Here is a 26381-nt window from a genome sequence, read left to right as displayed (position 1 = left end):
TGTGGGTGTATGTGTGTATATATATATATATATATATATATATATGTATATGTGTGTGATATATAAATGAATAGAAGACCAGTTCTGTGCTAATGGTGTTTCTCTTTACTCCTCTGACAGGTTACCATGGCGATGATTGGTGGCTCTGCAGCATCCTTCCCAATCACTAATCACACAAGGGAGCGAGTAACTGTGGCCAAGCTGACACTGGAAAATTTCTACAGTAATCTGATCGCACAGCATGAAGAGAGAGAAATGAGGTAACATTAGGAGACCACTTGGCCCCCCTCACCTGTTCCACCATTCAATAAGATCATTGTTGACCTGTACGGTGACCCCATCCACCTGTCTTTGCACCATATCCCCCTTGATATCTTTTACCGAACAAAAATCTATCAATCGGGTCTTGAGCTCTTTTGCGGGAAGAGAGTTCCAGTTTTCCACTGCCTTTTGTGTAGAAAATGCTTCTTGAAATCACTCCAAAACAGTCTGGCTCTAATTTTATGATTATGTCCCCTCATTTTGGATTCCCCACCAGACAAAATAGTTATCCCTTATATATGTATCAAATGAAACAATCACTTTATAATACAGAACTTGAATCTTACTGAAAAGACAGACATGTTGCTGAAGCTTTTTGTCTTGCACTCATCAGGACAAACACAAAAATGCCAAATTTCAAACAATCGCAACAATTTATACTCCATGTCAATGCCTCAGGCAATCGGAGCCTACTTGCTAACCAATCAGCACCCTTTCTCTCCTGTAGTATAAATTGTTGTGATTGTTTGAAATTTCGCGTTCTTGCATCTGTCCTGGTGGGTGCAAGATGAAAAACTTTGGCAGCATGTCTCTCTTTTCAGCAATATCCTACCAAATGTTTTTATTAGTTTAAAACATCTATTTCTGCCCTATGTTATTGTCTATTCTCTAGTTTGGAAAATTTATCCCTCCCTATTTCCCCCACCTGAGATATTGGATACATGGGGTAGACTTGTGTCATGAGTGCTTGATGTTTTTAATTTAAGTCCAGTGGCCAGAATTGAAAAGTGGAAACCTGAGGATGGGTAAATAGCCTAGAGTCACTGCACCAACTTTTACTGAATCAGTGTGGGCCTCCAACACATGCAGGAACTCATCACCATGTTTTTAGCAACTCCAATTCAACCTAAGAAACACATACCTGTTTGTAGGGTTTCTATTTGCCTCAGAGTCTGCACCCGCTCCTAGGAACAGGAGATGTTCATTTAGCCTCTCAAGCCATGCTCTGTCATTCAATTGGATCAGGACGTGAACTCCATTTACCTGTTCTTGATCCATAATCTTTGATACCTTTGCCCAACAAAAATTAAGCTCAAATCTTGAAGACTCCAACTGACTGCACCTGGGGTTCCAGCTTTCCATTATCCTTCCTGATTTCCCTCCTCAATGGCCCCACTCTCATTTGATGCCCCCTTGTTCTTGATTTCCCTCACCAGACAAAATAGTTTCTTCATGTGGAATCCTTTCAATCCCTACAGGGTTGTATTCCACTTGCCCCAGCGAAGGCTTAAAGGTCCCCTGCCCCCAACTCTGTGTGTGTGTGCGCGTGTCCTCTTAGGAACAGGACAATGCCATTCAGACTGTCGAGCCTGCTCCGCCATTCAATCCTTCAGTGCCTTATACCCACACTATCCCCATAACCCTTTATGTTTTTGGTAATCCGAAAACTATCACTCTCTGCCTTAAACATTCTCAATGACTGAGCTTCCATGGCCCTCTGGAGTAGACACTTCCAAAGACTCATAGCCCTCTGAGTGAGGAAATGTCTCCTCATTTCAGCCCGAAGTGGCTTCCCCCTTATTTTGAAATTGTGCCCCTTGGTTCTAGACACCCCAACCAGGGGAAACATCTTACCTGCATCTATCCTGTCTATCCCTTTAAGCATTTTGTAGGTTTCAATGAGATCACCTCTCATTCTCCGAGACTCTAGAGAATGCAGGCCCAGTTTCCCCAGTCTCTCTTCACAAGACAGTTCCTCCATCTCTGGAACAAGCCTGGTGATTCTTTACTGCACCCCCTCTAAGGCAATAATATCCTTTCTGAGGTAAGGAGACCAGAATGCGCAGTGTGGTCTAATCAAGCTTCTATACAATTGAAGCAAGACTTCACTACTCCTGTACTCAAATCCTCTTGCGATACAGGCTAACATTCCATGATTCTTCCTAATTGCTGCTGCACCTGCATGTTATCTTTCAGTGACTTATGGACAAGGACACCCAGGTCCCTTTGTACATCTACACTTTCTAAACTCTTACCATTTAGGAAATACTCTGCACATCTGTTCCTTCTACCAAAGTGGATAACCCCTCATTTTTCCACATTATATTCCATCTGCCATGTTCTTGCCCACTCACTAAATCTGTCCAAATCCTCCTGTAGCCGCTTTACATCTTCCTCACAACACACATTCCCACCTAGCTTTGTATCATCTGCAAACTTGGAAATATTACATTTGATCCCCACATCCAAATCATTGATATATATTGTGAACAGCTGGGCCCACGTACTGATCCCTGTGGTACCCCACTAGTCACAGCCTGTCAAAGCGAGAATGACCTGTTTATTTCTACTCTCTGTTTTCTGCCTGTTAGCCAATCCTTAATCCATGCCAGTATATTGACTTCTATCTCATGTGCTTTTATTTTGCTAACCAACCTCCTGTGGGATTTTATCAAAATCCTTCTGAAAATCCAAGTATACTATGTCCATCAGCTCTCCTTTATCAATTTTGTTAGTAACATCCTTAAAAAAAACTCCAAGTTCATCAAACGTGATTTTCCATTTGCAAATCCATGCTGACAATGTCCAATCAGATCATGATTACCCAATATCCACTTATCACATTCTTTATAATAGATTCTAGCATTTCCCCTACTATTGATGTACGGCTAACAGGGCTGTAGTTCCTTGTTTTCTCTCTGCCTCCCTTCTGAAATAGTGGGGTGATATTTGCTACCTTCCAATCTTCAGGGACCATTCCAGAATCTATAGAATTTTGGAAAATGATCACCAATGCATCCACTATCTTTCAACACTCTGGGATGCAGAATATCAGGCCCTGGGGGACCCAGCAACCTTCAGACCCATCGACCTCTGCAATACAGCCGCCTTCCTTATTCTAATTTCCTTCAACTCCACATCCTCCCTAGTCCTGTGGATCTCTAAATCTGGGAGATTTCCTGTATCTTCCTCAGTGAAAACAGACACAAAGTAATCATTTAGCTTTTCTGCTACTTCTCTATTCCCCATAACTAATTCTCCTGACTCTGTCTATAATGGACCCACATTTGTCTTAGCTAAATGTTTCCTTTTTACATGCCCATAGGGGCTTTTACAGTCTGTTTTTATATTTTTTGCTAGGTTGCATTCAAATTCTATTCTCCCTTTACAGTTTCTTGGTCTTCCTTGGCTGTATTCCTAAAACCTCCCAATCCTCAGGTTTACTACTACTTCTGGCAACTTTATAAGTCTTTTCTTTTAATTTTATACAATCCTTTAACTTCCTTTGTCAGCCACGGTTGACTGACTTTTTTGGGAGAATGTATAGGTGCTGTAAGCTATGTAACAGTTGTTTGAAGACTATCCATTGCCTATGTACAGTCACACCTTTTATTGTATTTTCCCAATCCACCTCAGCCAATTTGCCCCTCGTGCCTTCATAATTTCCTTTATTCGACCTTAACACCCTTGCTTCAGAGTGAACTACCCCACTTTCAAACATAATGTAAACTCATCCCTAAAGGTTCTTTTACCACAGGGTTATTAATTAGCCCTTTTTCATTACATACTAGATCTAAAATAGCCTGTCCTCTGGTCGGCTCCTCAACACACTGCTCTAGAAAAGCATCCCTAACGCACCCCAGAAACTCGTCTCCCACAGCATTATTGGCAACTCCAACCAATGTCTGCTGCCCTTTGCTGTTTCTTAGCTCCATCCAAACAGATTCCACACATTGTCCTTCTGATCTGAGATCCTCCCTTACTAATGCACTGATCCCATCCCTTATTATCAGCACAACTCCACCTCCTTTCCCTCCTTGTCCATCCTTCCTAAACGTCGAATATCCTTGAATATTCAGCTCCCAGTCTTGGTCACCATGTAGCCATGTTTCCGTAATGGTAATTATATCACACCCATTTACCTCTATTTGTGCCTTTAGATTATCTACCTTACCTGAATGTGCACAGCATTCCCAATAGAGTGCCCTTAACTTTGTCTTTTTGACATCACTCCGCATTCGAAGCATACTCAATGCTCTGCTTTGTTTCTCCTGCCTTCTGGCCTCACTACTACTTCCTGTTGTCAACTTTACTTTCTTCCAATTTGGGCCACCCCCCTGACAAGCTAGTTTAAACCCACTCCAACAGCACTAGCAAATCTCCCAGCAAATATATCAGTCCCAGTCCTGTTAGGATGTAACCCGTCCAGCTTGTACAGGTCCCACCTGCCCCAGAACCGGTCCCAATGCCTCTGAAATTTGAAGCCCTGCCTCCCTCACCAGTTCTCCAGCCACGTATTTAATCGATCAATCTGCCTATTCCTAATTGATCAATCTACCTATTCCTAATCAATCAATCTGCCTATTCCTAATCAATCAATCTACCTATTCCTAAATCAATCTGCCTATTCCTAATCAATCAATCTACCTATTCCTAATCAATCAATCTACCTATTCCTATGCTGACTAGCATGTGGCACTGGGAGTAATCCTGAGATTTGTGCTCCTGAGGTTCTGCTTTTTCATTTCCAACTCCCTGAAACCTGCTTTTCAGGAACTCATCCCTCTTCCCACCTATGTCGTTGGTACCAATGTGGACCACGACGCCTGGCTGTTCACTCTTTCCTTCCCCACCCCTCAAAGGATCTCCTGCAGCTGCTCCGTGACATCCTTCACCCTGGCACCAGGGAGGCAACACACCATCTAGGAGTCATCTTTACTGCCGCAGAAACGCCTGTCTGATCCCCTGATTATGGAATCCCCTGTCACTATTGCCCTTCCATTTGTCTTCCTCCTCCCCCTGTACAGCTGAGCCGCCCATGGTGCCACAGGCTTGGCTCTGGCTGCACTCCCCTGAGAAACCATCAGCATCCAAAGTGGAAAACTGATTAGCAAGCAGGATAGACTCGGGACTCCTGCACTACCTGCCTGGTTTTCTTAGACTGCCTGGTGCTCACCCATTCCCTTTCTGGCTGTACGCTTCTGACATGCGGTGTGACCACCTCCCTAAACGTGCTATCCACGTAGTCCTCTGCCTCGCGGATGCACAACAGGGACTCCAACCACCGCTCAAGTTCCAAAGCCCAAAGCTCAAGCTTGTGCAGCTGGTGACACTTGGTACAGATGTGTTTGTCAGGGACACATGGTGTGTCCACGACTTCACACATACCACAGGATGTGCACTCCCATTGGCCAAGCTGACCTGCCATCCCGTAACTCTAAAAACTATTTATTAAACTTGGGGTAAGTAGAATGAGTAGAATAAATTACTAGTAATTTAACTTTACTACACCTACGCTAACTTTATCTTATTTTGGTTTACTTTTATTACTTTATTTCACTTTGACTTGATTTAACATTTAAGGAACACTAGAAATAGGGAAGTACTGAAATCCAAGTAGCTTCTCCTTTTATAAATGATATGTTTTTCTAGTTTTAAGATAGTTAATCACGCTCCCTAACGTCAGCGTCTCACCAGCCAACGAACTTAGTTTCCCTGTGATGTCACTCCTGGAATTTTTCAAACTCAGCCCGCGGCCCAAGTAGAGGTGTCCCTCGCAGGGTCCGTCTGTCTCCGCTCCTGGAAGGTGGTATGTTCTTCCACCAGCCCATCTGCCCCATTGGATCATCAGCTTGTAGGGCTACGAGTAATTGAGTCCATAAGAATCCCAGCCTCACGTGAGATTTCTGCCCCTCCAGATTGCTTAGGGAGCCAGAGTGACTGCCCTGAACCACTGGGACTTGGATTGTCCAGATACCAGGCTACAACTTGTGCTTGGTGTCAACCTCTGGATTCAGTGGGAAATCCCCTCTTACTTCAGAAAGCTGCAGGTTCTAGTCCCACTGCCAAGACTCAAAAGCAAAACAATTCTTGAAGCTCCCTGTGCGGCACTGAGGGAGTGCTGCAGTGTCGGAGGTTCTGTCGTTCAGATGAGAAATTAAATCTAGGCCTAATCAACCCTCTCCTGGATGTAAAAGATGCCATGGTACTATTTCAAAGTTGTTAAGAAAGATTCCCTGGTGTCCTGACCAAAATTTATTCCTCAACCAAAATTACAAAAATGTATTATCTGGTTATTTGTTTCGTTGCTATTTGTGGGAACCTGCTGTGTGCAAACTGACTACTGGGTTTCCTACAAAACACTGAATACACTTCACCAGAAGGTACTTGGTTACCTGTAAAGTGCTTTGCGATATCCTGTGTAAATGCAAGTCTTTCTCTTTTTTTTTCCTTTTTTTTTCCCCCTGCTTGCTCTATCTCTCTCTCTCTCTCTCTCTCTCTCCCTTCTTTCTCTCCCTTTTCATCAAACGCTCAGTGGTGGGATATTCTCACCAGTGTTAATCCTAATGTCCTTTGTAACACAAAAAGCAGGACAAATCCAACCCGGCCAATTACTTCCCCATCAGTCTACTCTCCATCATCAGTAAAGTAATGGAAGGGGTCATCATCAGCGCTATCAAGCGGCACTTGCTTATCAATAACCTGCTCACTGATGCTCAGTTTGGGTTCCACCAGGGCCACTCAGCTCCTGACCTCATTACACCCTTGGTTCAAACATGGACAAAAGAGCTGAACTCGTGAGGTGAAACTGATTACCCTTGACATCAAGGCAACATTTGACAGTGTGGCATCAAGGAGTCCTAGCAAACTGGAGTCGGAAATCAGGGAAAACTCTCCACTGTTTGCAGTCATACCTAGCACAAAGGAAGATGGTTGTGGTTGTTGGAGGTCAATCATCTCAGTTCCAGGACATCACTGCAGGAGTTCCTCAGGGTAGTGTCCTCAGCCCAACCATCTTCAGCTGCTTCATCAATGACCTTCCTTCCATCATAAGGTCAGAAGTGGGGATGTTCACTGATGATTGCACAATGTTCAGCACCATTCATGACTCCCCAGATACTGAAGCAGTCAATGTCCAAATGCAGCAAGACCTGGACAATATCCAGGCTTGGGCTGACAAGTGGCAAGTAACATTCGTGCCACACAAGTGTCAGGCAATGACCATCTCCAACAAGAGAGAATCCAACCATCGTCCCTTGATTTTCAATGGCATTACCATTACTGAATGCCCCACTATCAACATCCTAGGGGTTACCGTCGACCAGAAACTGAACTGGACTAGCCATATAAATACTATAGCTTCAAGAGCAGGTCAGAGGCTAGGAATCCTGCAACGAGTAACCCACCTCCTGACTCCCCAAAGCCTGTCACCATCTACAAGGCACCAGTCAGGAATGTGATGGAATACTCTCCACTTGCCTGGATGACTGCAGCCCCCACAACACTGAAAAGCTGGTCACAATCCAGGGCAAAGCAGCCCACTTGATTGGCACCACATCCACAAACTTTCACTCCCTCCACCACTGACGCACAGTAGCAGCAGTGTGTACCATCTACGAGATGCACTGCAGGAATTCACCAAGCCTCCTTAGACAGTGCCTTCCAAACTCACGATGACTACCAACTAGGACAAGGGCAGCAGATAGATGGGAACACCACCACCTTGAAGTTCCCCTCCAAGCCACTCACCACCCTGACTTGGAAATATATCGCCGTTCCTTCACTGTCACTGGGTCAAAATCCTGGAACTCCCTCCCTAACAGCACTGTGGGTGTACCTACACTACATGGACTGCAGGAGATTCAAGAAGGCAGCTCACCACCACCTTCTCAAGGGCAACTAGGGATGGGTAATAAATGCTGGCCCAGCCAGCGAAGCCCACATCCACTGAATGAATAAAAAAAACACAAAAAAAAACTGGGTGGATTTCAAACAGTTAGTTAGTATCGAGGGATGTGTGCACATTACTATCTATTTACTTGTGGTTTCACTTGTTTGATAAGTAGGAGGTGGAGATATGCTGGTGGGACAAGACGCAGGGGAGGAGTCCAGGCTGTGGTTTTAGCTGATGTTATTGACGGTTTGAGGTTTGGAGTGTGTCAGCAGCAGGGCTGGCTGTTTGCCCAGGGGTGGAGTACAGACAGAGCCAGGTGTCAAGTGAACTTCTTAAATCTAATCAAAGGTTTGCTGAGGCCCAAAGCCTTTCTACCAACAACAAACATAAGTTAAGGAACATGAATACACTCCAATTGCCTGGATTAGTGAGGCTCCAACAACACTCAAGCTCGACAATGCCTAGGACCAAGCAGATGGTGTGATCCGCACCCTATCCACCACCTTCAACATTCACTCCCTCCACCACCGACGCACAGTGGCAACAGTGTGTACCATCTACAAGACGCATAGCAGCGACTCACCAAGGCTCCTCCGCCAACACTTTCTACATCTGCGATCCCAGCCACCAAGAAGGACAAGGGCAGCAGACCCATGAAAACATCACCACCTGCAAGTTCCCCTCCAAGTCACTCACCATCCTGACTTGGAAATATATCGGCCGTTCCTTCACTGTCGCTGGGTCAAAATCCTGGAACTCCCTCCCGAACAGCGCTGTGGGTGTACCTACGCCACACGGACTGCAGCAGTTCAAGAAGGCAGCTCACCCACCACCTTCTCAAGGGCAATTCGGGATGGGCAATAAATGCTGATGCAACCAGCAAGGCTCACATCCTATTAAACAAGCATAAAAGAAACACTGTGCATACCTTACCTACCCAGCTCATCACCATGCCTTGGGCCCTTTGAGCACATGCAGTGTCCTTTGCACGCACTGTAATGCAGGACTCGGACCCCAGTGACAAGAAGTTTTAAAAGAGAAAGCAAAATCTGGAAAAGGTTACAGGTTTTGCAAGTGGTCAGTTGGCTCCAAGAGAGAAACAAAAATACTGCTGGAAATCTGAAATAAAATATTGGAAAACACTGACCCGGCAGTATCCGTGGTGAGAGAAAGGTAACATGTCAGGTCGATGACCTTTCGGAAAACTGGAAATCGTTAAGAGATGCGACACGTTTTAAGCAAGTACAGAGGCGGGGGATGGGTAGAGAACAAACGGGGAAGTTTGTGATTGGGTGGAAGGTAGGAGAGATTAAATGTTCAAAGGGACGATGACTACAAGAGGAATTACACTTCTTCCCTGTCTGTAACATTTGTAACCATTGCAAGCCTGGCAGCTTGAAATGAGAGACTTGCTTTACTTGCCTTACCTGGTAAGCTGACACACTAGGGCAATGAGTGTATCTTTCTCATTCCTTCATGAGATCCTGTCTCTAGCCCCGTTAAACCTAATGGTGCAAGCCATGGCTCAGTGGGTCGAACTCTCGCCTCTTGAGGTCAAAACGCTGTAGGTTCAAGTCCCCCTCCAGAGACTTGAGTGCATAATCAGAGCTGACACCTCAGTGCAGTGCTGGGGCGAGTGCTGCATTGTCAGAGGTGAACCTTCTTTTGGGTGAGACATTAAACTGGGACCCTGTCTGTCCCCTCGGGTGAATGTAAAAGATCCCATGACAATATTTTGAAGAAAAGCAGGGTGTTGTCCCCTAACCCTACGAATTCTTAAGCCTCCCCACCTCACTTTCTTCATTTAAGACATCCTGAAAAGCGAACTCTTTGACCAAGCTTTTGATCGTCTGCCCCAGTATCACCTTCTGTAGCTCGATGTCTAATTTAATTTTATAAATGATGTTGGGTGTAAGAGTTTAGGATATTTAACCTTGCTGAAATTAATTCCTGGAACTTGTTACTTTTGTTTCCCTATCCTGTTCTGAATGTTATTCTGATGAAACATAATTTAACATATTTTGTGATCAGACTTTTCTTCATATCAGCTCATAGGCTGCCTTGCATCTAATTCAGTGTCTCATTCAGAAAAAGGTGTCTGTTTCTCTTGGAGTCTTTTCTCTGGTGTTAATCCTCAACTGGACCATCCATCCTCTGTTGGGTATTAGTTCTGTCCTAGTCTGTCCCTTTTTCCTGTGGCTGTTTGCTGGTTAAGTCGTCAATAACTTTTGTTCTGCTGTTTAGGTTCTGTGATCATGTTACTTTTGGCTACATGATGTCATGTTTGGGCTGGTTTGAAATGCGATGTGGGATCAATTAATGACTTCTGGGTGTTTTGAATGGGATTTGTGGAATTGTTTCCACTATTGAATCTGTAGATACGGCCATGGGGGATATGGTTCACTAACTGTTCCTGTGACTCCAGAGACCACAACTATGGTAATTGCTCAATGGGAGTTTACAAAGCTCGGAAAAGGTCCTTGTTTATTGGAACACTGAAGCAGACACAGAAATTGGGAATGTAGGCCCATTCACACCTCACCCCTAATGTTCACTGACCTACATTGGCTTCTGGTCCAGCAATGCCTTGATTTTTATTTTTTAAAAATTTGCATCTTTTATTCTAATCCCTCCATATAGCCTTATCCCTCCCTATCTCCAACCTCCTCCAGTCCTACAAACCTCCACTGTCTCTGTGCTCCTGTAATTCTGCCTCTTCTCCATCCTCAATTGAAGGCTGTACCTTCAGTTTCTGGGCCTGAAATCTGGAATTCCCTCTCTGAGCCTCTACACCTCTCTCTCCTTCTCTCTCCTCCTATATGATGCTCCTTAACACCCATCTAATGTCTGCTTATGTGACTCAGTGTGAAATTTGTCTGATAACATTCCTGTGAAGTACTTTGGGATATTTTGCTACATTAAAGACACTATGTAAATGCAAATTAGAATCATGTTGCAACACAGGAGGAGGCCATTTGGCCTGTTGTACATGCGCTGGCTCTTTGACAGAAATGGCCCTAATTGCCTGCTCTTTCCCAATAGCCCTACAGATATTTTCCCTTCAAGTATTTATCCAACTCTCTTTTGAAAGTTATTATCGTACCTGCTTCCACCACCTTTTCAGACAGTGCATTCCAGATTTTGACAACTCGTAATGTTTTCTCATGACACCCTCTGCCAATCATATTAAATCTGCATCACCTGGATACTGACTCTCGTGACAATGGAAACAGTGAATAAGAAGGAACTATTAAAAACCTATCTTATCATGACTTTGAACACCTCTATCAAATCCCCTCTTAACTTTCTCTGCTGCATGGAGAATAATCCCAGCTTCTCCATAAGTGTCTCATCCCTGATGCCATTCTAGGAAATTTCCTTTGCACCCTGTCCAAGGTTTTGGCATCCTAAAGTGTGGTGCCCAGAAAGGAATCAAATATGCTGGCTGAGGCATATAACCTCCTTGCTTTTGATTTTGATACCTCTACATTAGAGCCACGGATCCCATTTTTAAAACAGTTTGTCCTTCCACCTTCAAAGGTTTGTGCACGTGTACCCCCAGATCGTGCACCCCCTATAGGTATCACTTCACGTTGATTTCAGCCACGTGCCTGTCCATTTCACCAGCCTGTGTCGTCCTCATTGCTTACTACGTTTCTGAGCTTTGTGTCATCTGCAAACTTTGAAATTTTAGCCTGCACACCCGATTCCTGGTTATTGATAGAGATCAGGTAAAGGAATGGTTCCAATAACCAGCCCTGGGAACTGGTTCACTCGGATACCTCACTCCAGCCCAAAAAACAAACATTCACTATTAACTCTCTGCTTTCTGTCCCTTCGCCAATTTCATATCCACATTGCCACTGCCCCTTTAATCTCATGGACTTCAGTTTTACTAATCAGGTTATTGTTGTGGGGTCACGTAAAGGAGCACATTAAAGTTTCCCACCAATGTGGTAGAACCCAATTAAACATTGGTAGCCGGGTTTTATGTTAACAGCAGTGTCAGTGAAAAAACCAACTGCGCTGTCTTGTGTGACTATCAGTCCTTGAGGCTCTTTTAAAATTTAATTAGCATTTAAAATGTTGTAAATGTTCTACTATTTAAAAAAAATTGTGTTTATATTGTGTCTTTCTTCCTACATTGCCCAAGGTTGTAATGGACTATAATATGCTGTCACTTGTAAATATAGTGGCCATTTTACAGATAGGAAGATCCCACAAACACCGACAAGGTGCATGGCCAGTTATCCTTAGGGCAGGTTCCTTGGCCCAACTACCATTGGCTGTTTCATATCATTCCAAGAAACTGTCCCTGCAACACTTTTGAGGTCATCCTCTAGGTTACCTTTGCCAAGTTGCTTCACCTAATATATAAGCCTGATGGTGACCATGAAACTGTTGTTGATTGTCGTAAAAACCCATCTGGTTCACTAATGCCCTTTAGGGAAGGAAATCTGCCGTCCTTACCTGGTCCGGCCTACATGTGACTCCAGACCCACAGCAATGTGGTTGACTCTTAAATGCCCTCAGAACAAGGGATCGTCCATAGGGATGGGCAATAAATGCTGGCCTAGCCAGTGACACCCACCTCCCATAAACGAATAAAAAAAAATGTGGATTAAAATTGCCCATGATTATTGCATCTAGAATCGATTGCTGCTTATGAAAGAGTTCCAAACTTCTGTCACCATTTGTGTGTAGAAGTGTTTCCTAACTTCACTCCTGTAAGGTTTGGCTCTGATTTTCAGATTGTGCTCCCTAGTCCTAGATTCCCAAACCAGTGAAAATGGTTTCTCTCTACCTATCTGTTCCTCTTAATTTCTTGAAGACCACAATAAAATCACCCCTTAATCTTCTGAGTTACAGGAAATAAAATCATAGCTTCTGTAATCTCCCATCATAATTTAACCCTTTTGATTCCAGGTTTCATTCTCATCTACACTGTGCTCTCTCCAAGGTCCATATATTCTTCCTAAGGTGTGGTGCCCAGGACTGCTCACAGTAACTCCAGGTTTGGATAACCTACCAGGGCTTTGTATAGCTGCAGCAGGACTTTTACTCTCTTACACTATAAACCCCTGGATAGAAAGGCCAGCATTCCATTCACCTTTTTTGATTATTTTCTGTATCTGTTCATGATATTTTCATGATCTATGTACCTGGACCCCCACCACAGTCTCTCAGAACCTCCCTTGTTTCTAATTTCTTGCCATTAGAAAGACCCCTGTTCCATCCATTTTAGGTCTGAAGTGGATGATCTCACACTTGCCTACATTGAAATCCATTTGCTGGTTTCTCCCATTCACTTAATCTATCAATATCACTTGGTAATTTTATGCTTACAATGTTTATTTTTGCTCATTCATGGGATATGGGCCTCGCTGGCTGGGCCAGCATTTACTGCCCATTGCTAATTGCTCTTGAAGGCGGTGAGCTGCTGCCTTGAACCGCTGCAGTCCCTGTGGTGTAGGTACACCCACAGTGCTGTTAGGGAGGGAGTTCCAGGAATTTGACCCAGCGACGGTGAAGGAACAGCGATATTTTTCCAAATCAGGATGGCGTGTGGCTTGGAGGGGAACTTCCAGGTGGTGTTCCCATGTGCCTGCTGCCCTTGCCCTTCTAGATTGTAGCGTTCATGGGAAGGTGCTGTCTAAGGAGGCTTGGTGAGTTCCTGGTGAGCTGCCTATCTTTGTGTCATTAGCAAATTTGAATAGGTAGCTTTTATTCCGTTAACTAAATCGTTAATAAGTACAGTGAATAGTTGAGGCCCCCAACATAAATCCTTACGGATACCTCTAGCCACATCCTGCCAATTAGAGTACCATTAACATTTCTCTGTCTCCTACCACTCAGCCAATTTCTTCAATGCTTAATGCAAAACTGAAATTATCTTGACGTTAATTCTGCAGTCTAAAGATCCAATCTAGATTAGGAGAAACATGCTGACGTAATCAGGAATGAAGACCCATCTCTTGGAAGTTACAACGCTTCAGCACAAAATCAAGGCTGACCCTCCTAGTGCAGTACTGAGGGAGTGCTGCACTGTCAGAGGTGCTGTCCTTTGGGTGAGGTGTTAAACCAGTCCATGTTGTCTTATCCTCCATGTCAGAAGTAGTCCTAATCCCATATGCCCCATCCTGTTCCCCTATCTCTTTGTGCCCCTTTCCATTAACCATCTGAGAAACCTATTCTCAAAAGTTGCTCTCTGCTTCAGCCACTAATACTGGTCATGCATTCCGCAGTCTCGTGAACCACCCTCTGTCACACCACACTGCCCCCAATTAAGTTATTCCACAATTGATGACAGCATCTTTTTTTTAAATTTTTTTTCCAGGCAAGTACAGCTAGAAAAAGCCATGGAGCAGGAAGGGTTGGCTGATGAAGATGTAAGTCGTTTCTCAATGAGCTAATAGAATTATTGGCAAAGCTACTAATACCAGTTATTGTAACAGTACTGTGAATTTATCACTTGACGTTTAACTTGGCGACTCCCGTCTGCATCTCGAGAGGCTGGCTATTGTTTCATTCCCGAACCTTTTCATTAGAGCTGGAAGTTTAAAAACCGGGCCCTTCCTAGGACTGAGCAGAAATGGCAGGACCACAGAACAAGGGGAGAGGAGCGAGTATAGAATTAAAAATGACAACTTCTGTCTGAGGTGCTGATTGAATTGAGCAACAGTACTTTTTCAGAAGGTAGAAAGTGATGTTAAACCAGCAGATGCTGCACTGTTGGAGGTGCTGTCTCTCAGATGAGACATTAACTGTTCCCTCTGGACGTAAAAGATCCCATAGAAGAACAGGGGGAGTTCTCCCTGGTGTCCTGGCCAATATTTCCCCTCACATTGCATCACAAAAGCAGGTTTTCTGATCAATTGCCGCTGTGTATGGATGCTTGCTGTGCTGCTTTTTCTACATTACAACAGCGATTCAAAAAAAAAAGAGTACTCAATTGATTTTGGGAGGTCCTGAAATTGTGAAAGGTGCTTTAGAATTTCCCATAGCTTCTTTTCTTTTACAAGGCAAGGCTGTCAGTGCAATATCCAACCTCACTCACTGCAATACTGCAGGAATCGTGGTGGGAATTTTCAATTTCGATTTCTCTTCTCCCCAGATGTAGATTGTGGCTAGAAGGAGCATTTTGAGCTTGTGCAATGGGAGGGTGAAGAGTTGGTGGTTACAGGTCTGTTACTGGTGGTAGTTATAGTGGCAGCTGTTTGAAGTGATGAATGAAAGAGTTTTGCACGGTTAAAATCTCTCAGAATTAAAGCACATTGGCTTAAGCACGTTTGTTATAGAACGTTTGTTCTAGGACATTCCCAGTGACAGCACAGAGCTTTGGGTATTTTCAGAACTTCTGCAATCTTGGCCAATACGTACATCAAAATAAGTCTTAGCAGTTTTGAAATGAAACCAATGATAGTCGTGCCTGATGAATTAAATTTACCGTGACTATGGTGGTACCCGAAATGGAACTCCTGGAGAGAGGGGAGAAAAATAAGAGGCCAGGATAAGGAATCAAACAGAACCCAGTTATTATAAAAGCAAAAAACTGCGGATGCTGGAAATCCAAAACAAAAACAAAAGTACCTGGAAAAACTCAGCAGGTCTGACAGCATCTGCGGAGAGGGACACAGTTAACGTTTCGAGTCCGTATGACTCTTCAATAGAACTAAGGAAAAATAGAAAAGAGGTGAAATATAAGCTGGTTTAAGGAGGGGGGGGGGGGGGGGGGGGGGGGACAGGTAGAGCTGGATAGAGGGCCAGTGATAGGTGGAGATAACCAAAAGATGTCATAGACAAAAGGACAAAGAGGTGTTGAAGCTGGTGATATTATCTAAGGAATGTGATAATAAAGGTACACATAGCCCTAGTGGGGCTGGGCTGGGGGGAAGGGATCGAAATAGGCTAAAAGGCAAAGATAAAACAATGGATGGAAATACATTTAAAAATAATGGAAATAGGTGGGAAAAGAAAAAAGAAAAATCTATATAAATTATTGGAAAAAAAGGGGGGATCGGAAAGGGGGCGGGGATGGAAGAGAGAGTTCATGATCTAAAGTTGTTGAACTCAATATTCAGTCCGGAAGGCTGTAAAGTGCCTAGTCGGAAGATGAGGTGCTGTTCCTCCAGTTTGCGTTGAGCTTCACTGGAACAATGCAGCAGGCCAAGGACAGACATGTGGGCATGAGAGCAGGGTGGAGTGTTGAAATGGCAAGCGACAGGGAGGTCTGGGTAATGCTTGTTGAACACAATTATTGGTATTGCTGAAAAAAGACATTTTGTCAAAACTTTTCGTCTTGCACTCATCAGGACAATCGCAAGAATACCAATATCCGGGGAAGCACCAACTTTATACTGTATGAGAAGAGAGTGCTGATTGGTTGGCAAGTGGACTCTGATTGGTAGAGGCATTGCCATGGAGTCCACTTGCCAACCAATCAGCACCCTCTTCTCATACAGTATGAAGTTGTTGCTTCCCCAGACATTGGTATTCTTGCGATTGTCCTGATGAGTGAAGGCGAATAACTTTGACAAAATGTCTTTTTTCAGCAATACTCAAGTTCTGTGTTACCAAATAACTTTGTGCAATTATTGGTGCCGATTATTGAAGCTTTCAGCAGTGTTTGCGTGTGCTCTCAACCGGTAAATGTACAACAATACGAAAAGCCCATATTAATAATAACTACGTTTATTGTTGTGTTTGTACCAGAAACAAATGCGACGAACGCAACATGCTCAGAAAGAGACGGAATTCCTTCGCCTGAAGAGAACAAGGTTGGGCCTGGATGACTTTGAGTCTCTGAAGGTTATAGGAAGAGGTGCATTTGGGGAGGTTAGTCCAGTTTTTGTCGTTGGTTTATAAGCTTCCTGGAGGTGGTGTTACAAAACAAGTCGCTTGACATATTAAGTCAGCAATTTTAAGTGTATACAAATAAATCACCTGCTTTTGTTGTAGACCCACATCAGGAAGCAATACTGCACTGCTGGAGGCTCCTGATACTAGAATTTGTTTCATTACTTAGATTAACACAGCAACATACAAAGCCAATGCTGTATTAATGTTGGGCAGCACCTTCCAAACCCATGACTTCCACAACCTGGAAGGACAAAGGCAGCAGGTGCATGGGAACACCATTACTTGCAAGTTCATCTACAAGTCACATACCATCCCACTTGGGCATATTTGCCATTCCTTCATTGCCACAGGGCCAAAATTCTGGAACTCTTTCCCTAACAGCACGATGGGAGCACCTTCACCACACAGGCTGCAGCGATTCAAGAAGGTAGCTCACAGCCAATTTCTCAAGGGGAAAGTAGAGATGAGCAATAAATGTCAGCCTTCCCAGTAACATGCATATGCTGAGAATGAATTTTTATAAGAATGACCTCTTCAGATCCTCTTGAAGCTTCCAAGAATTACTTCCTTACTCCTCTGGTGACTTGCTTGCTGGCTGCTGATTGGCTAAACCCACTAAATTTTAAAAAAATTCTTTCATGGAATGTGGGCTTCGCTGGCTGGGCCAGCATTTAGTGCCCATCCCTAATTGCCCTTGAGAAGGTGGTGGTGAGCTGCCTTCTTGAACCGCTGCAGTCCATGTGGTGTAGGTACACCCACAGTGCTGTTAGGGAGGGAGTTCCAGGATTTTGACCTAGCGACAGTGAAGGAACGATGAAGTAGTCCCAAGTCGAGATGGTGAGTGGCTTGGAGGGGAACTTACAGGTGGTGGTGTTCCCATGTGTCTGCTGCTCTTGTCCTTCTAGAGGGTTTGGAAGGTACTGTAGAAGGAGCCTTGGTGAGTTGCTGCAGTGCATCTTGTAGATGGTGTACACTGCTGCTACTGTGTGTCTGTGATGGATTGAGTGAATGCTGAAGGTGTTGGATAGCTTGCCAATCAAGTAGCCCACTTTGTCCTGGATGGTGTCAAGCTTCTTGAGTGTTGTTGGAGTTGCACTCATCCAGGCAAGTGGAGAGCATTCCATCACACTCCTGACTTGTGCTTTGTAGATGGTGGACAGGCTTTGGGAGTGGAGAGGCAAGTTACTCGCTGCAGAATTCCTAGCCTCTGACCTGTTCTTGTACCACAGTATTTATGTGGCTAGTCCAGCTCAGTTTCTAGACAATGGTAGCCCCCAGATGTTGATAGTGGGGGATTCAGTGATTGATTGTCATGTGGAGATGGTTATATTCTCTCTTGTTGGTGATGGTCATTGAGGTGCAAATATTACTTGCCACTTGTCAGCCCAAGCCTGAATTTTGCCCAGGTTTTGCTGCATATGAGCACAAACTGCTTCAGTATCTGAGGAGTTGCGAATGGTGCTGAACATTGTGCAATCATCAGCAAACATCCCCACTTCTGACCTTATGATGGAAGGAAGGTCATTGAAGCACCTGAAGATGGTTAGGCCTAGGAACTCCTGTAGTGATTTCCTGGGACTGAGGTGATTGACCTCCAACAATCACAACCATCTTCCTTTGTGCTAGGTATGACTGCAACCAGTGGAGAGTTTTCCCCCTGATTCCCATTGACTCCAGTTTTGCTAGGGCTCCTTGATGTCACACTCTGTCAAATGCTGCCTTGATGCCAAGAGCAGACACTCTCACCTCACCTCGGGAGTTCAGCTCTTTTTCCCATGTTTGAACCAAGGCTGTAATGAGGTCAGGAGCTGAGTGGCCCTGGTGGAACCCAAACTGAGCAAAACCGACCAGGAAAGTCCCAGTTGGTACTGGGGCAGGAAGGTTGCTGAGGTAGCGAGGGTAAAAACAGCCAGGGTAATGAACTGCCCATTTAAGAAGTGATGGATTTACTGCCAAGTTTATAATAGTTCAAAGGGCTTTGAAAGTTAACCATTGGAGTCATAAGAAATAGGCCATTTGGCCCATCAAGGCTGCTTCGCCATTCAATAAGACCATGGCTGATCCAATTGTGGCCTTAACTCCACTTTCCTGCCTTGACTCCCTTCCAGGTCAAAAATCTGTCCAACTCAGCCTTGAATATATTCAATGACCCAGTCTCCACTGCTCTCTGAGAATTCCAAAGACAACAAGCTCTCTGAATGAAGAAATTCCTTCTCATCTTCATTTCAAATGGGAGACTCCTTATTTTTAAGCTGAGCCCCCTAGTTCTAGATTCTCCCAAGAGAGGAAACATCCTCCTCACCACCTACCCTGTCAAGCTGCCTCAGGATCTTATGTTTTAATAAGATCACCTCTCGCTCTCCTAAACTCCAGTGGGTACAGGCCCAACCTTCCCAACCTTTCCTCATAAGACAAACCCCTTCATCCCAGGAACCAGCCTAGTGAACATTCTCTGAACTGCTTCCAATGCCAGCAGGTCTCTCCCAAAGTAAGGAGACCAAAGCTGTATGCAGTACACCAGGTTCAGTCTCACCAATGCCCTGTACAGTTGTAGCAAGACTTCCCTATTTTTATACTCGATCCCCCTTGCAATAAAGGCCAACATTCCTTATCTTGCCTTCCTAATTACTTGCAGTACACGCATGCCAACGTTTTGTGTACCAGGACACCCAGACCCTTCTGTACCACAGCATTCTGTAGTCTCGCTCCATTTAAACAATATCCTGCTTTTCTATTCTTTCTGCCAAAGTGGCCAACTTCACATTTTCCCACATTGTACTCCATCTGCCAATTATTTTGCCCACTCACTTAACCTATCCATATCGCTTTGTAAACTTTTTGTATCCTCCTCACAACTTGCTTTCTTGTGGAAGCTATACTGGGCAAGGGCAACAGGTTTCCACCCCTGAACCCCATGAGGGAATTAGTTTGGGTTTTGTTGGCAATCTGACATCCTCCAGGTTCCAGCCCATAAATTGCCAGATTCTGCCGAACTCCATTTCACAACTTGCCCTCGTGGCATTGGAACACTTAATCTCCAAGTTGCTGGTCTAGCACCGCACCCACTGCGTTACCGTCCCCATAAACAGGAAGCCTTTAAAGAATTGTGCATTGCTCATAATGCTTTGGGAAAACTCCTTTTTTAGGTGCGTCTTGTACAGAAGAAGGACACTGGACACATCTACGCCATGAAGATCCTTCGAAAGGCAGATATGTTAGAAAAAGAGCAGGTAGGAAATTGCTAAATAATAACACTTACATCGCATGTTTTTAGTCAACCCTATACCCATAGTTTTAACCGCCCACGTCTGATAGGAATGGAGTGTGCATTCGGGTCAAAATAGGGGCAGAGTACTTACCTCCCCATTAAGGTCGCACTCCTGTGTATTGCAGATTGGACTCTTGGGTTTTGGCAGATGTGCCTCGTAAGATCATAAGGAATAGAAGCAGGAGGAGGCCATTCGGCCCCTCAAGTCTGCTCCACCATTCAATAAGATATACATTGCTGATCTTCTACCTCAGCTGCACCTTCCTGCCCTATCCCCAATCCCTTCAATTCTCTTAATGCAAAAAATTCTATCGACCTCTGTCTTGAATATACTCAACAAGTGAGCATTCACAGCCTCCTGGGGAAGAGAATTCCAAAGAATCTCAGCCCTGTCATGAAGAGATATTAATGTCTATAATGTTATTGGAAATTAATATTTAAAATAGAGTTCGGGTGGGGTCTGTGTGTGTCTTAATTGGATTAATGCTAGCTAGTCTGGGTGCTTTGATGTATAATAGTTTTGAGATGTTAATTAGGTAAATGTAAGGAGGGTAGAAGGTAAAGTGTAAATTTAATTTGTTTAAAAAAAAAACCATTCAAGACTGGGTGAAATCTTACACCTAGCTAGAAGACGCCAAGCTGTGTTTATTTGTTCAGCTTACAAATAAAATTGGCGGAATGGGAGGATGTTATTGTTAGAAGAGGTAAAGTTAAACGCCTAGTGATACAATGGAAAATTTACATTCAAAGAGGAAGACATGTGTAAAGGAGGAAGGAGATTATGTGTAAGGTAGAGGCATTTTAAGATCCAACAAATGTGAGAAGCCTCCAGCCTGTAAGCCCCAAGTCTGTCTGCAAGGACCCAGAGCTGAAAGAAACTCATTTTGATTGGGACTGTCCAGGGTGTGCTTTGCCAGGTGTCTGTTTTAAATCTGAGATTTACACTGTTGCCTTAACGGGGGGTGTAACTGAGAGTCAGATTAATTAGGGGATTTTTGTAGTTATAGTAGTAATTTTGTAGGCATTTGTATGTGTTTACAATATTTCTTGTATTACTAAATGTTTAATTTATTTTTTATAAAAAACCTCTCGAGGCTCGGTAGTCTTATTATTACTGAATTCAAAGCCTGCATCTTGAAACATACAAATTGCAAAAAGAAAAAGGGTTGTGACAGTTGTTTCAAGTTTCCCCCTGGGTCTTGAACAACTTAACCTTTACCGTTGGCTGTGTCATAATGACCCTTTGAATGAAGAAACTCTTCCTCATCTCATTCCTAAATGGCCAACTCCTTAACCTGAGACTGTGGCCCCATGTATTAGATTCCCCAGGGAAACATTTTCTCAGCATTTATCCTGTCAAGTCCCTTAAGAATTTTATATGTTTCAATGAGATCACCTCTCATTCTTTTAAACTCCAGGAAATATAGGCCTAGTGTACTCAATCTCCCCTCATAGGATAATCCCCTCATCCCTGGAACCTTCGCTGCACTCCCTCTTGGGGAAGTATGTCCTTCCTTGGGTAAGGAGACCAAAACTGCATAATGTACACCAGGTGTGGTCTCACCAAGGCCCAAGGTAAATCTCCATTGGCATTTTGACCCCTGGCTCTGAATAGGGGGCAGTGCAGAATGGGACAATTGAGAGGTATGTTTTGGCAGGCCGATCCAGAATAGAAATCGATTGGCGTTCAGTCCAGGAATATTAATGATGGTATTGTATCATGTGACTTCCGAGCGGTAGAAGGTAAACAAGATGTCAGACTTTCCCTGTCCTGTAATTCTGATGTTCCATGTTTAATACATTTTTTTTTCGATCTCAGGTGGCTCACATTCGGGCAGAGAGAGATATCCTTGTGGAAGCAGATGGTGCATGGGTGGTGAAGATGTTCTACAGTTTTCAGGACAAGAGAAACTTATATTTAATTATGGAATTTCTGCCGGGTGGTGAGTCACATCGGGCATCGGAACCCATTTTTATCTCGCTACTGCTCCTGTTACACAAGAAAAAGGAGGAGGTTTAGACCATATGGCCCATCGAGCCTGTTCTGCCATTCAGTACGATCGTGGCTGATCTTGGGCTTCAACTCTCTTTTCCCGCCAGCTCCCCGTATCCCTTAATTCCCTGAGAGACTAAAGATCTGTCTATCCCAGCCTTTAAATATATTCAGCGATGGAGCATCCACAGCCCTCTGAGGTAGAGAATTCCAAAGATTCACAAATAAAAACCGGAAATGCTGGAAAAACTCAGCAAGTCTGGCAGCACCTGTGGAGAGAGAAACGGAGTTAGCTTTTCAGTTCAGGAAGAAGTCATGCGGACTCAACGTTAACTCTGTTTCCCTCTCCACAGATCCTGCCAGACTTGCTGAGTTTTCCCAGCGTTTTCTGTTTTTATTTCAGATTTCCAGAATCCGCAGTATTTTGCTTTTTATTGCACAGATTCACAACCCTTTTGAGTAAAGTAATTTCTCCTCATCTCAGTCCTAAATGATCGGCCCCTTATCCTGAGACTGTGCCCCCATGTTTTAGATTCTCCGACCAGCGGAAACAATCTCTGTGTCCAACCTATCAAACCCCCTCAGAATTTTGTAGGTTTCAATGAGATCGCCTCTCATTCTTCTAAACTCCAGAGAGTATAGGCCCAATTTACTCAGCCTCTCATCAGAAGACAACCTCCTCATCCCAGGGACCAATTTAGTGAGCCTTCACTGTACCGGCTCCAATGCAAGTATATCCTTTCTTAAATGGGAAGACTGGAACTGCAAACAATACTACAGATGTGGGCTCACCAAAATCCTGTACAACTGCAACAAGACTTCTTTATTCTTGCACTCCAATCCCCTTGCAATAAAGGCCAACAGGCCATTTGTCTTCCTAATTGCTTGCTGCATCTGCACACTAACTTTGTGTTCCTGTACAAGTCATAGCACCCTCGCCTTTGAATCAGAAAGTTGTGGGTTCATGTCCCACTCCCGGAAACCAAAGAACTGTGAATGTACTCGAAAGAGTTACATGCAATCTGTTGATAACTCGAAAGAGTTACATATTGGAGGTGTCAGCTGTGGCTCAGTTCATAGCACCCTCGCCTTTGAATCAGAAGGTTGTGGGTTCATGTCCTACTCCCGGAAACCAAGAACTGTGAATGTGCTCGAAAGAGTTACAATCTGTGACTGTTGATAACTCGAAAGAGTTACAAGTCCCTTTGAACATCAACACTTACAAGTTTCGCACCTTTTTTTAAAAAAAAATTCTGCTTTTCCATTCTTATGGCCAAAGTTAATTAATTCACACTTCCCTACATTATATTCCATTTTGTTGCCCACTTGCCTAACCTGTCCATATCTCTTTGCAGCCTCTCTGTGTCCTCCCCACAGCTTACCTTTCCATCTCGGCTGGTATCATCAGCTAATTATGATACATTACTCTCTGTCTCTTCATCCTAGTCAGTAATATAGATTGTAAATAGCTGAGGCCCCAGCACTGATCCTTGCAGCACTCCACTATTCACTGCCTGCCAACTTGGAGAAAGCTTTGTTTATGCCCACTCTCTGCTTTCTCTCTGTTAACCAATCCTCTACCTATGCTAAAATACTATCCCCAACTCCATAAGCCCTTATCTTGCTAATTAACCTTCTATGTGGCATCCTATCAAATGCCTTTTGGAAATCCTGGCATACTACAATTATTGGTTCTCTTTTATTTACCCTGCTCGTTACACCCTCAAAAAACTCTAAATTTGTCAAACAGGATTTCCTTTTAGTAAAACCGTGTTGTCTTGTTTTAATCATACTGTGCTTTTCTAAGTGCATTGTTAAGACTTCCTTAATAATAGATTCCAGCATTTTCACAATAACTGATGTTAGGCTAAACCGGCCTGTAATTCACTGTTTTCTCACACCACTTTTCAAGAAAGGAGGGAGAAACATTTGTCAACTTCCAATCTAATGGGACCATTCCTGAATCTAAGGAATTTTGGAAAATCACAGCCAGCACATCCACTATTTCTGCAGCTATCTCTTTTAGAACTGTTTGGTGTAGATTTGTCAGATTTTAGTCCCTCAAGTTTCGCCAATACTTTCTCTCTGCTGATATAAATTTCCTTAGTCTCCTCACTCTTTAGCCCTTGGGTTACCACCCATTTTGGTCTGAAATTTCTCTTTTCCACTGTGAAGACAGACACACAATATTTGCCCAATGCCATTGCCACTTCTTCATTCCCCATGATATGTTCTCCTGTCTCTGCTTCTGAGGGACCAATGTTTAGCTACACTCTTCCTCCTTTATGTACTTATAAAAGCTCATACGACCTGTATATTCCTGGCTAGTTTACTCTCATTCTATCTTTTCCCTCTTTATCAACATTTTGGTGGCCCCCTGGCTGGTTTCTAAAACACACTCCCAATCCTCAGAATTGCTACTGTTTTTTTTTGCAACATTGTAAACCTCTTTGGATCTAAAACTATCCTTAGCTTCCTTAGTGAGCCGCGGATATATCTTTCTCATCGCGTTTTTGTTTTGTAATGGAGTGTATTTTTGTGGAACATTTTGAACTGTTTCTTTAAATGTTTCCTATTGTTCATTTTCCTCCTTACCTTTTAATCTATTTACCCAGTTAACCTTAGCCAGTTCACCCCTCATAGCTGTGTGATTGGTTTTGTTTAAGATTCTTGTTTGTGACTGGAATATGTCACTTTCAAACTTTATGTGGAATCGAATGGTATAATGATCGCTACATCTGGAACAACAGCAAACCGAAACTTCTGGAGGTTTCCACAGTCCGATTTTGTTCTTTTTTTCAAACGGACCTCGATTTAGGTGGCCAGTGTTCTAACCAGTAACTGGTGGAAGCCTAATCCAAATATTTAAATAGGGGTCATCGGGGCTGCAAGTGGTGTCCATGGCTGCTGTCAATGTTACTGCCGGATGAGGCATTAAACCGAGGCCCTGTATCCCCCCCCACCCCCAGCTCAGGCGGGACTGTTTCGAAGAAGAGCAGAGGCATCCTCTCGAGTGTCCCGGCCGATATTTATCTCTCAACCGACATCCCTTAAAATCAGCTAATCTGGTCCTTATCACATTGCTCCTTGTGGGATCTTGCTCTGCACAAATTGGCGGTCAGGTTCCAGATTTCCATGACTTTTTGTATGAGGGAGTGCATCCTGACATCAGCTCTGAGTTTTAATGTTAGACTGATAAGGGCAGATCCTACCCTTGATCTTAGCCAAAAGGCCAAGAAGGTGAACTCCCCACACCTGAAGAATATCAAATTTAACAAATCCTCTAATTATCTTAAATACCTCAGTTAGTTTAGCTCTTAATTGTTTATATTGGAGGGAACACAAGTCCGGTCTATGAAACCTGTCCTCATAATTTAACCTTTTCAGCTCTATCATTCTGGTGAACCCACTCTGCATTCCTGGCAAGGCAATATATCCATATTCTACCTGGATGCAGTGACTTGAGCGAGGGCATGATCTCAAAGTAAGAAGTTGTCCATTTAAGACAGAGATGAGGAGGAATTTCTTCTCTGAGGGTAGTCAACCTGTGGAATTCTTTACCACAGAGGGCTGTAGAGGCTGGGTCATTAAGTATATTCGAGGCTGAGATAGACAGATTTTTAATCAGTCAGGGAATCAAAGGTTATGGGATAAGGCAGGAAAGTGGAGTTGAGGATTATCATTGAATGGTGGAGCAGACGCGATGGGCCGAATGACCTACTTCTGCTCTTACGTTTTATAGACCTCAGTACTCCAAATGGGATCCAACTTTGAGTTATAGCAAAGCAAAATGCTGCGGACACTGGAGACCTGAAATAAAAACAGAAAATGCTGGAAACTCTCAGCGGGTCTGGCAGCATCTGAAAGAGAGAGAGAGAGAGAATTAATGTTTCGAGGTGATGACCTTTTATCAGAACAGATGGGGTTGCACTGTCAGAGCTGCTGTCTTTGAGTTGAGATATTGAACCGAAGCCTCGATTGCCCCCTCAGGCAGATGCCAAAAGATCATCTTGCCACGACTTCGAAGACAAGAAGAGGTGTTTGCTGATATTTATCCCTTAACCATCATTGAGCTTAAATGTCAGCCCTGTTTTCCCTCTCCAGAGATTTCTGCAGTTTCAGGATAACTCCAACCCCTTTGAATTCCAGCCTCCTTCAGATAAAGACTAACATCCTAGTTCCACGTATTATTCAATTAATTACTTTAAGCTGCCATGGTGGGATTTGAACTCTAATCTGGATGACAGTTTCAATCCCTGGATTGGTAGCTCAGTAGCCACAATGCTATCATTTCCCTTCAGGCCTCATTAGGGAAAAAACGTGAT

General features: G+C 43.8%; 1 protein-coding gene and 1 pseudogene across 3 annotated transcripts in view; one reads left to right on the top strand and one right to left on the bottom strand.

Annotated features, from left to right (window-relative positions):
- The window catches only part of LOC144696412 (serine/threonine-protein kinase 38-like), a 70108-nt gene that overhangs the window by 24305 nt on the left and 19422 nt on the right, over positions 1 to 26381 (top strand). For 2 of the 3 annotated variants that reach the window (XM_078567666.1, XM_078567667.1), the window contains exons 2-6: positions 121 to 260; positions 14274 to 14325; positions 16649 to 16771; positions 19942 to 20025; positions 21883 to 22006. In XM_078567666.1, coding sequence (XP_078423792.1) covers positions 127 to 260; positions 14274 to 14325; positions 16649 to 16771; positions 19942 to 20025; positions 21883 to 22006 — 517 coding nt within the window. In that variant the 5' untranslated portion in view covers positions 121 to 126. Of the gene's footprint in view, positions 1 to 120; positions 261 to 12896; positions 12951 to 14273; positions 14326 to 16648; positions 16772 to 19941; positions 20026 to 21882; positions 22007 to 26381 lie in introns of those variants that run through there. The other variant, XM_078567668.1, reaches the window with a different exon arrangement.
- On the bottom strand, positions 25175 to 25300 carry LOC144696833 (U2 spliceosomal RNA; annotated as a pseudogene).

This window comes from Cetorhinus maximus, chromosome 22 (genome assembly GCF_964194155.1).
Source record: "Cetorhinus maximus chromosome 22, sCetMax3.hap1.1, whole genome shotgun sequence".
In the NCBI taxonomy this organism is placed as follows: Eukaryota; Metazoa; Chordata; class Chondrichthyes; order Lamniformes; family Cetorhinidae; genus Cetorhinus; species Cetorhinus maximus.
Note: the sequence above shows the minus strand (reverse complement) of the source record. Positions and strands in the feature narration are given on the sequence as shown.